Genomic DNA, 11,866 nt, shown 5'->3' with positions numbered 1-11,866 from the left:
ATTATGAGATAGTGAGTGGGGTGCTGAACGGGAGGCCGGTGGTGCTGGTCAACGTATATGCACCCAATTGGGATGATGTGGGGTTTGCGAAGGGTTTACTGGGAGTGATCCCGGACTTCGAAACACACCAGTTCATTATCGGTGGAAATTTTACTTGTGTGATGGAACCGAGGGTGGACAAGTCGAGCCCCAAGTCAATGAGAAGGTTGAGGATGGCGAAAGTGTTTGGAGGATTTATGGAACGTATGGGAATTGTTGATCCGTGGAGCTTTAAGAACCCGGCGGGAGGGAGGGGGGTGCGGTTGGGGGGTGGTTGGGAGGGAGTATTTCTTCTTCCCACGCATGTTTAAGGTGTGTTCAAGAATTGATTTCGTTGTGCTGAGTCGAGCGGTGTTGGGGGGTGGGGGCGGAGTATGCGGGAATCATGATTTCAGATTACGCGCCACATTGGCTGGAGTTGAGGCTTAGCTCGGGGCAAGTGCAGAGGCTGGGATGGAGGCTAGATTCGGGTTTTGTGACATCTAAGGGACTTTGTGAAAAGGTGAGGTTGGCGATTGGGGATTATGTGGAGCTGAATCAGAACGAGGAGGTGTTGGTAGCCACATCTTGGGAGGCACTAATGGCTATAGTCCGAGGGGAAATCATCTTGTTCAAGGCGCAGATTGTTCAAGGCGCAGAGAGATAGGAGGAGGGAGGAGCATAGACGGTTGATGCACGAGATTGTTGAGGTGGACAGAAGATACTCTTGGGGCCCCCACTAAAGTGCTGTTGGCAGAGAGGAAGTGGTTACAGGGGCAGTTCAATAGATTGACGAGGGAAGGGCAGTGGGACAGCTACAGAGGGTGAGAGGGATGCAATATAAATATGGAGAGAAGGCGAGTCGTATGCTGGCCCACCAGCTGCAGTGACTGTCTGCATCCAGGTAAATTTTAAGGATGAAAACAGAGAAGGGGGAGGTAGTGTAAGAGCCGGGGAGGATAAATGAGGTGTTCAAGGGTATTATGAGAAGCCGAGTGGAAAGGAATGGGGGTTGGGACGATTTCTGGATCGGTTGGAGTTTCCAAGTTTGGAGGAAGAGAGGAGGCAGGCGTTGGAGGAGCCACTGGGCTGAGGGAGGTGATTGACAGCATTAGGGAGATGAAGTTGGGGTAGGCCTTAGGGTCAAAGTGACGGGGAGGATGGAGGGATGTGCGCCAGGGGTGGTTGCTGAAGATCAAATGGGTTTTGTAAAGGGCAGGCAGCTCTCTAGTAACATCAGGAGGCTGATAAATGTGGTTATGGACTCTTTCAGTTGGATGGGTGCCAGAGGTTATTGTCTCTTTGGATACAAAGAAGCCTTTTGTTGGGTGGACTGGAGGTATTTATTTGAGATCTTGGGTAGGTTTGGGTTTGGTCCGAAGTTTGTGGCGTGGGTGCGTCTGTTGTATGTAGCCCCAGTAGCAAGTGTACATACAAATGCACAGTGGAACGGGACTGGGTGCCCACTGTCGCTGTTCGCGCTGGCGATTGAGCCCTTGGCAATGGCCCATAGGGGGTCTGTGGAGTGGCAGGGGATTGTGAGATTGTGAGGGGGAGCAGAGAGCATCGGGTGTCGCTGTACACGAACGACCTGTTTTTGATTATGTTGGACCCGTTAGAGAGTATGGGTAGGATCATGGGAATATTGCACAGGTTTGGAGCTTGCTCTGGGTATAAGTTAAATGTCGGGAAGAGCCTACATTGTTCTGGTCTGTGCCCATTGGGCCCTACCGGTCACCTTGGGATGGAGGGGCAACTGGATTGAGCACTGACTGCCCCTGCGTCATCTGCCTCTGTAAGCCCTAGCAGTTCCTCAATGTCTGCACCATGGTGTTGATGCCCTCGGTGATGCTCCTCAGTGACTGGGATATGTTCTGGAAGTGCCCCGGCAATGCCCATCTGCGACTGGAGCTTGCCCCGCAGCGCCTCAGACAGCGCCTGAATTTGACCATGTCCAACAATCTGGTCAGGTCGGCACCCTGAAACGTGGGGCTGGTTTCCTCGGTGGCAATGTTGCGAGATGTGTGGGGTCTGCTTTGCAAGTTCAGTTTAAGTGCTGCTCCCCCTTGTTGGTGGGGAACTGGCGGGCACGGTCCAGTCATTTGCGGCGTGAAGCCCATGGTGCCTCATTAAGTGGACCTCTTAACGTTTGATACCGGTGACAGGCTCGCTGGGTCGAGCGTCGGGAAGCTTGCATAGGTTCTTGCTCGCTACCACACTTAGAAATTTTTGCATTAAATCGGGCCCTATATTTCTGTCACGATGGATCTTTCCAGTTAGGAGCAGGGTAACATTAGCAACATTTCACAGTTCATCGTCCATTGCTGCATCAGGGAAATTATAGATATAGGGCGGCATTCTCCCCTACCCGGCGTGACGGAGGGTCCCGGAGTAGGGGAATGGCGCCAACCACTCAGGGGTCGCGCCTCCCCAAAGGTGGGGAATTCTCCCCACCTTTGGGGGCCAGCCCTGCGCCGGAGCGGTGGCCACCAGAAGACCGGCGCAAAAAACCGGCGCCCCTGGCAGCGGGGCTGGCCGAAAGGCTTTCGCCGGTCCACGCATGCGCCGGCAGTGCCATCAGCGGCAGCTGGCCGCTGACGTCACTGCCGGCGCATGCACGATGTGGGGTTCTCTTCCGCTTCCGCCATGGCGGAGGCCGTGGCGGACGCGGAAGAAACTAGTGCAGTCAGGGCACTGGCCCGGACTCTGAGGGGGGGGGCCCCGATCGCGGGCCAGGCCACCGTGGGGGCACCCCCCGGGGTTCGATCGCCCCCCAGGCCCCGGGGGCCTGCTCGCGCCGCTGAGCCCGCTGTTCCAGAGGTGGTTTAAACCTCGGCGGCAGGAGAGGCCTCCCAGCGGCGGGACTTCGGCACATCCGGGCCAGAGAATCGCCGCAGGGGGCCTCTCCGATCGGAGTGGCGAGATTCCTGCCCCCGCCACTTCCCGGGTGGCGGAGAATCTCTGCCACGGTGGGGGCGGGATTTTAGGCGCCCCCAGGCGATTCTCCGACCCTGCTGGGGGTCGGAGAATTTCGCCCATAGTTTCACCAGATATAGTTTGACTTTTCACCAGAAAGTCAGTTGGTTAAGGATAGAACTGGAGCCAATTTTCATGCACTTTTATTAAACATTTATTTACAGGGGTACACATTCCATGTATATATTCTTTATACAATAGCAACTGTGGAAGAAATATGTTTCTATTTCATATCCTCCGTTATGTTCTTGCCCTTTTGGCAAAGACATGATGAAGAGGCAGGGAAAAGAAGTGTGTTTAATGTTAAGAAATCTCTTTAAAATATCTTTCAATCAGCTGCTAATCTAATAAATTCTGAATCGTTTTCTTTACATGGACAATTAAGTGATTTGTTGTCCATATAATCCATCAATGCTGTAATATTTTTATCTCACATAAAAGCTGAAATGTTGAAAAGATGTTCATTTGTTAAACATGTGTTTCTTAATGCTTTGAAAAATATCAATTTAATTTCAACTCAGGTTTTAAACTGGGCAAGAGAATCACCGCCAGATCCACGGCAGACTCTGGACACCTATTATGACCAACAGAGTGGGCGACTCATGACATATCAGATGGAGAAACCAGAGAATCTGACTACTGATGATTTCAGTAATCCTCAGAAACTTCCTGTCATACGAACTCCTGACATGCAAAGAGGGTTAGATTATTTTAAACCGTGGTTAAGTTCGAACAGCAAACAACCATTTATACTAGTCGGACCCGAAGGATGTGGAAAAGGGTAAGATTTTGCTTTGAGTAATCTTAACTGTATGATGATAATCACTTGATGGTTTGAAGATAACTGTAGTGTTACATGGTGAACTGTTCTGTGCATCGATCAAAATATGTAGATAATGTGGGGTGCGATTTTCCAATCGAACCCCCCCATCTCTTGATTAATAAAGGGATCAGGGGAGAAGGCAGAGTGGGGGTGAGAAAACCATCAGTCATGATTAAATGCGGGGCAGACTTCATGGGCCGAGTGGCCTAATTCTGCTCCTATGTCTTATGGTCTTATGGCCTTATCATGCGCTGTTGTTTCCGGCAGCGCGGGCGGCTCACCATTGGCCGCTGGCGGTATCTTCCTGCTCTGCAGATGTCTATAGCATCACGTGTGGTTTCCTACTCCTTCCCGTCACAAGGGTGGAAGCCTTCGGCAGGATCACAAGTCCCTGTCAGTGGGAAGGGCCAGAAAACTACGTCTGTGGAGTAGAAGGAATTCCCCTTAGCTTTGTTTGATTGTCATGGGAATGACCCTTTAAGAAATGTGTGCCTTATCAAACGGCTTCAGTAATGTCATTGTGTAATTGGAGTGGGCTGTGGCTCTGGTTTTTACTGTTGCTTTGAGCTTGAGGCTGGCTGTGGCTCTGAGTTTTACTTTCAGTTTTACACTGTTGGAAGCTGGATTCGGACAAAAGAAGGCTTCTCGTCTCTCTCTTTCTCTCTCTCTGCATGTTAAAGGTATCCAGATCACTTGATAATTTAAAAGTGATACCTTTTTTCTGTAAATAATTCAAACCTACTGTTTTGTTAAAAGGGTTTTTCTGGTCTTAGATGTTGTTATCAAATTGAGACAGTTGAAAGGGAAGTGATTGAGGGTTATATATTGTTATGGGTCAGGGTTTAGAGAATCCCAAAGTGTATCATGGAGTTCTCCTGACCCACAACTTTTAATATATTGTTGTATGGGGAGCACATGGCTCACTCTACAGGTATGGTACAGCAGAGATGGACGAGTATTTTTTAAAACAAAGCAATGTTAATTCTATGAACTCAAGTTAACCTTTTTAAAACAAACAGTGAATATCTTAGCAACCATTAATTCAAATACACCCCTCAAAGAATACAACACTAAGTAATCTGTATGCTGTTCTTTTAACACCCAAAATACTTAACAAACCTCCAAACAGGAGCACATCAGGGTTTACATTCAATACTGAAATCATTTATAATTCTGAATTCACCAAAAGATCCATAGATAGTCTTTGGATGGCAGACTTCAGATGCAGCTCACTTAAAAACTCAGACCCGCCCAAGCTTTTTCTCAAACTGAAACTAAAAAGCAGATGTAGAGCTCAGCTCCACCCACACTCTGACATCACTCCTGTAACATGAGCAGCTGCATTTCCTAAAGGTACATTTCTTCAACACCCATTTCTTAAAGGTACTCTCACCTGACAATATATATAGAGAGAGAAAACTGCGGCTGTGTGGGGGATGGATGTTTCTAGTTGATAAAAATGCTTATTGTGTGTGTTTATAAAATGTTGACTGAATTTGTAGAATAAACTTTGTTTCGTTTAAAAGTGCTTAAGGCCTTGTTGAATAACACCTGAAAGGTAGGCCCTTATGCTCCTCATAACCAAAATCTATAAACAGTTGTGGGTCAGGTGAACTCCATGATACACTTTGGTGTTCTCTAAACCCTAGCCCATAGCAGATGCAGAAAGTGGAAGTGTCTGCCATCCTTACCTCGAAGGTGGACTTCCAGTTATGAACATGGAGTGAGTGGTTGCACAGAGGGCAGCTCCTGTTTGAAAGCTTAGAACTGAGCTCTTTTCACCCGAAAACGGGAGAAACTTTGACGGGAAACTGCAGTTGAAGGTATGGAAGAGAAGTTGCCCCTGGGTGTAGCATGTCTGCTGGTTTCCAGACCCAGCAGAAGAAGGTGAAAGACCTGGCCATGGTGCTGGAATAATAATAATATTCTTTTTGTCACAAGTAGGCTTACATTAACACTGTAATGAAGTTACTGTGAAAAGCCTCTAGTCGCCACATTCTCGCGCCTGTTCTGGTACACAGTGGGAGAATTCAGAGTCCGAATTACCTAACAGCACGTCTTTCGGGACTTGTGGGAGGAATCTGGAGCACACGGAGGAAAGCCACGCAGACGCAGGGAGAATGTGCAGACTCCGTATAGACAGTGACCCAAGCCGGGAATCGAACTGTGTACCCTGGCGCTGTGAAGCTATAGTGCTAACCACTATGCTACCATGCTACCCACAAGAAGAGACCTGTGGTGCAGTAGTAATTGGAAAGATGGCAGAGGGGGAAGGGTCGGCGAAGTTTGGAAATCTCTAGATGGAGTAGCTGATGGTTTTTAGTAGAGAGGAGTTTCATCAACAAAGAAAGGAGATACAGGAGGACCGGTCGAAGCCCATCGAAAAGGCACTTCCACCCCGAGAGGCATGATGGAAAGTCAAGAAGTGCTTGGAGGCACAGGGGTTGCAGATCCTGGAGATGGAGAGAGCGGTGTTGGACCTCAGTGAACGAGTGGTGACATTGGAGGCGGAGGTGGGGCTCCTGTGGGATCTTTGCAAATCAAGAGCAAAGGTGGAAGAGCAGGAGAAGACATCTAGAAGGCAAAACCTGCATATCGTCGGCCTTCCTGAATGAGTGGAAGGCACGAGTGCCATGAGATATGTCTTGAGGATGCTGGCTGGGCTGCTGGCTGAGGGGGGGGGGGGGGTGCTGGACAAGGCCCCAGAGGTGGATAGAGTGCATACGTCTCTAAGGCAGAAGTTAAGGGGGGGAAGCCACCGTGGGCGGCGATCGTAAGGCTCCACAGGTTTGTGGAGAAGGAAAAGATCCTGCAGTGGGCCAGGGAAAAACAGAACTGTGAATGGGAGGGGAACAAGGTCCGAATATACCAGGACATTGGAGAGGAACTGGCAAAAAGGTGTGCTGGGTTCAACAGGGCCAAGGCAGTGCTTTATTGGTGGCAGATTAGGTTTGGGGTGCTGTTCCAGGTGAAACTGTGGGGACTTTCGAAGGCCAGTAGTATTACTTTTAAACCCCAGAGGTAGCCATCGACTTTATCAAAGAGCATAAACTGGGGGAGAACTGAACTTTGATGGGAGATGGAGGAGTTGGCACAATGGAGTTCGGAGGATATGAGCAGTGAGGAGGTTGGAGGGTGGGGGGGTTCTTTTCTTCCTTGATGGAGGGTTTTCGTTGGTTCAACTACTTGTTACAGGGGCAATAAGTTTGTAAGGGGGCAACTACCCGCCGAACCCTCGTGCCACCTGTGTTGGTGCTTATTTTTTGGAGGAGGCGACCTGTGGTTTTGGATGTGTCTTTGTTTGGGTGGGGGAGGAGGAGGTTCACTGAGAGGCACTGACACAGATCAGGGAGGAGAGGGTGGAGGGAGGGGGGTTAGATAGGAGCAGCATTTGGGCAGGAGCTCCCACGCTGGCAGGTAATTCTGGTTAACGGAAGTGAGGTGGGGGAGATGGCCGCGAGAGATGGTCGTGGGGGCAGAGGGGGATGCGACGTGACAGGGTTGGAGAAGAAGCGAGGTCTGGGGCATAGAAGGGGGCCATCTTGGATGGGCCTGGTACAGGGTGAAATTAAAGGGGATAGAGTCGGTAAAGGAGGATGACAGACAGTAGAGGGGAATGGAGGCACAAGCCTCTGGTAAGGCTTATAATATGGAATGTGCAGGAGCTCAGTGGGCCGGGGAAGAGATCTTGGATCTTTTCGCACTTGAGGAGTCTGAAGGTGGCGATGGTCTTTCTGCAGGAGACGCACCTCCACATGAGGGACCAGGTCAGGCTGAGAAAGGGATGGGTGGGCCAGGTATTTCACTCGGGGGTTTGACTCAAAGTTGCGGGGGGGTGGCCATTTGGCTGAGTAAAAAATGGGGTTTGTGAGTGCGAAGAAAGTGAGGGACCTGGGTGGGAGATACATGATGGTGAGCGGGGTGTTGGAGGGGATAGCGGTGGTGCTGGTGAATGTATACACACCGATTTGGCATGATGTGTGGTTTGTGAGGGCGTTGCTGGGAGCAATTCCGGACTTGGCCACACATCAATTTATTATGGGAGGAGACTTTAATTTTGTGCTGGAGCCGAGGATGGACAGGTCATGCCCCAGGTCAGTGGGAAAGCTGCAGATGACAAAGGAGCTTGGAAGGTTCCTGGAAAGGATGGATATGGTGGACCCCTGGACATTTAAGAACCAGTGGAGGGGGGAAGAAGTCCTCCTTCTTCTCGCAAGTGAATAATGTTTACTCCAGAATAGATTATTTGTGGTGAGCCGTGAGGTGTTGGTGGGGGTGGAGTACGTGATGATAGTATTCTCCGTCCACACGCCGCGCTGGCTAGAGGTTTTGCTTAGCTCGGTTACTCAGGGCTGTTAGCGGACAGAGGATTTTGTGATAAGGTGCAGTTGGTGATTAAGGACTATATGGAGTTGAACCAAAATGGGGAGGTATTGGCGGCCACATTCTGGAGGCATTGAAGGTGGTGGTTCAGGGGGGAGATTATCTTGTTCATGGCACACAAGGATAGGAAAAGGAGAAAAGAGACATAAGAACATCATAAGAACTTGCCATTGACAGCAAATGCTTCTGTAGAGAATTAAAAATTTTTTTTTAAGAGTACCCAATTATTTTTTTGTTCCTAATTAAGGGGCAATTTAGCGTGGCCAATCCACCTACCCTGCACACCTTTGGGTTGTGGGGGTGAGACCCACGCAGACACGGGGAGAATTGCAAACACCATATGGACAGTGACCCGGGGCCAGGATCGTACCTAGGTCCTCGGTGCTTGAGACAGCAGTGCTAACCACTGCATCACTGTGCCGCCCCTGCTTCTGCAGAGCTGAGGCTTTCAATGCAGCTGAGATTGTCTCATGCTATCATGTAGGGAATGAGACTTTCCATCTCCTTCATCCACAGAATTCAGTATATTTTCACCCTCTCTTACTGGTATTCCCATTTCTTCATTGTCCACTTCCTCATGCAATGCCATCCTCCTTTAAATGACATTCTGTGTTTAATCAGTATTGCCAGCTCCTCAATATCTCGGGATTTGAGCTTTGCATACATTCTGTAACTATCCTGGATGTATATTTCTTCCATGTTCAGGAACAGCATGAGCCCTCGGGTTGCACAGCTGATCTATCTTATGGTGGTTGAAGACCTGGAGGCCTGTGTTCTGGGTGCATGTTGTACTCACCTTGCCAGAATGAAGAAGGCCCTTGAACCACTTATGCAACTGCATTCAGGCCCTTCTCATAACTCTGGTTGTTCACGTGCTCTGCCCTTTCAGAAAGCCCTGCTTGGTTAGCTGGGCGAACCACTCCTTCGATCTCCGTGAACAAATCAACTTGTCCTTGCACCACCTCCAGCATCTCAAGTGTAGCATCACTGAATCTTGAGGTTGCCTTGTCATGGGTACTTCGCCTTTACCTTTTCTACTCCTTGCTTCTCCCTGTCCTAGTATTACAAGATGGCTCACACAATAATAGCTGCTGCATTCCTTTTAAATTGGGCATGCACTAAAAAATAAAGTTGTTGAAAACAAGGTTTTACATGCTTGTTCCACCTTACCACATCCTTCGGCTTAGAATTATGTCCTAAGTGTGGGGTAAGCTGTTCACCTTGTAAGTGATTCAAGATTGAAATTAGGCTATTTTAGAAGATTAACTAAAATATTTTGCAACCAAGTCTAATACTTTGGAGTTCTCAAACCACAATTTGAATCCAGCTGCCAATTGGCAACATCTGGCTCATGGAATAGTTAAGCTTATTCTGTGGAGTTGCGGCATGGGACGCTCATCTCAAAGCCAGTCTTTTTTTGTTGCTTTTTCTTTCTGCCATTAGTTCATCTCCCCACCCCAACTATTTTCTTTATTATGTATTTATTACCTCCATGCATTTAAAAGGAAAAGAATGCACAAATGCTTTAATTTTTAAGTACCCATACTGCATATTGATATGTTTTCACTGGTCTCACTAGTATTTTGGAATTTCCACCGCTGGGTGGTTGGAAATTTAAATTCACTGATCCCACAGTCTCAGTGAAAGCCATGTCCAAAGGAAGCACTAGTCAAAGAATTGGTGCTACATTTTGCTGGCCAATTTCCAATCCACCCTCTGAGCTTGGCTCCTTTTTGGAAACATGTCATTTTAAAAAGGAATTATATCCTGAGGCCCTCTCATTTTACTTAGCGTTGTGAAATTTGTAGTTTTTAAAAATGCGTCTCTTGAAAGGACAAAATTGATACTTGGCAGATGAAAGTTAATCGGGAGGGTTTTATGTCATAGCTGGTACAGGAGCCTCTGTAATTCATAAATCTGAAGCTTGCTAGTCACCACTAATGCTGACTGTTTTCATTTCGCCTATTTTAGTTGTTTGTCACTGACTTAGAGTCCAATTGGAAAATTAACAACCTAATTTAGCTTATTTTTTGTCTTCAATAATAATAACTTGTGAATTGGGGGTTCCCCTGAAACTTTTGAACATGTGCAAATATTTCCCTTTGCGCTTGTTAATTTTCTCATGAAATACAATCTGCCCGTGTCATTTGTACTGGCAAATAACATACTTCGGAAAATATTGTTTCACCGTGATTATTGCTTTATCTAAATCTTCAGGCAACACATTGGTCTTTTGTGGATGCTAATTATTCTCTGGTGCGAGAGGTTTCCTTTCAAATGCCTTTTATTCCTGCATATTTGTTTTGTTGGGACATATTAGTACGTGATATCTACATCCACAAAAATAATGGGCTGCTTTAAACCACCTAAACATGAAGTTATCCAGTATCTGGAAGTGCAGCTGAATACAGTTTGTTCTTGTTCTATTGCCACATTTAAAATAGCTCTAAATTAAGCTCCGAATTTGAACAGTGATCTACTATTTAATTAAGCCATCTTGCTGCAATTTTGCTTAATTCTTGCAAGATGATACACAACACATTTGTTGACTTTTACATGGACAGGCTAGAAGATAATGCATCTATTCGGCATATGGAGTTCAACATAAATATGTTGTTGTTGGGGCGCTACCACTGCGCCATAAGACCTTTTGCATAAATAAGTGGAGTTGCATAATTTGAGGAGAAAAGAATCTGTATCCCTTGGAGAAAATTTATATTGCACTCAGGACATGTTCTGTAGATTTGTTTTGGCAGAGTCCTCATTCTAGCATTGTGTGTAGAAAAGACAATTTAAAGCCTGACTTCTGTGCCATCAAATTGTGTTTTTGGACGAATGATAAACATGCCAGTCATATTCTCTCTTTGACAGAGGCATTAGCTAATTTTTAATAATTGACTAATATTTGCATTAAAATAGCAGAGAGATTTGATGGAGACATCTCTATTTTAGTTGTGGTGTATTAACCACATTCCTAGTTTTGCTGACCTCAAAATGACTTTCTAAAGCCAAGAGCCAAAGTTTCTGTCTTTGTCATGGTAGCACCCTCCACAGGAGATTATGGGGCCCAGCCAAAAGTCCATTGATTTTCGGTGGGTCCAGACAATCCCGGCAGTGGGTATGGCTGGAAAATCCCACCCAAGGGCACTACAAAAGTCAGAAGTCCTGACAAATTTTGATCCAAAGATCCCCTTGCAATTGGCTTGCAATGCATCAGCTTATCAGGAGAGAGCAGTGGTTCCTCACATAATGTCCAATGGTGAAGAAAAGCCAACAGCATTTGCATCAATATCCTTGAACAAAGCAGAAATGAACTATGCATAGATTGAGAAAGAAGCTCTAGGCATCATTATCAGAGTCAAACGTTTTTACCAATACATATATGGAAGAAAGTTGTCTTTACTAACCACTGACAACGATACCTGGGCCGCACACTGGTATTCTATCTCTAACACGTAGCACATTGGTTAGCACTGTTGTTTCACAGTGCCAGGGTCCCAGGTTCGATTCCTGGCTTGGGTCACTGGCTATGCAGCGTTTGCATGTACTCCCTGTGTCTGTGTGGGTTTCCTCCGGGTGCTCCAGTTTCCTCTCACAAGTCACGAAAGATGTGCTGTTAGGTGAATTGAACATTCTGAATTCTCACTGTGTACCCGAATAGGCGCC

The 11,866-nt window shown here is 47.2% G+C and overlaps 1 protein-coding gene across 2 annotated transcripts in view; it reads left to right on the top strand.

Moving 5' to 3' along the window:
• The window catches only part of LOC119977114 (cytoplasmic dynein 2 heavy chain 1), a 734,352-nt gene that overhangs the window by 220,061 nt on the left and 502,425 nt on the right, over nucleotides 1-11,866 (top strand). For both annotated transcript variants that reach the window (XM_038817726.1, XM_038817724.1), the window contains exon 42: nucleotides 3,516-3,775. In XM_038817726.1, coding sequence (XP_038673654.1) covers nucleotides 3,516-3,775 — 260 coding nt within the window. The remainder of the gene's footprint in view (nucleotides 1-3,515; nucleotides 3,776-11,866) is intronic.

Source organism: Scyliorhinus canicula, chromosome 14 (genome assembly GCF_902713615.1).
Source record: "Scyliorhinus canicula chromosome 14, sScyCan1.1, whole genome shotgun sequence".
Lineage (NCBI taxonomy): Eukaryota > Metazoa > Chordata > Chondrichthyes > Carcharhiniformes > Scyliorhinidae > Scyliorhinus > Scyliorhinus canicula.
The sequence above is the reverse complement of the archived record's forward strand: the minus strand, read 5'-3'. Positions and strand labels throughout refer to the sequence as shown.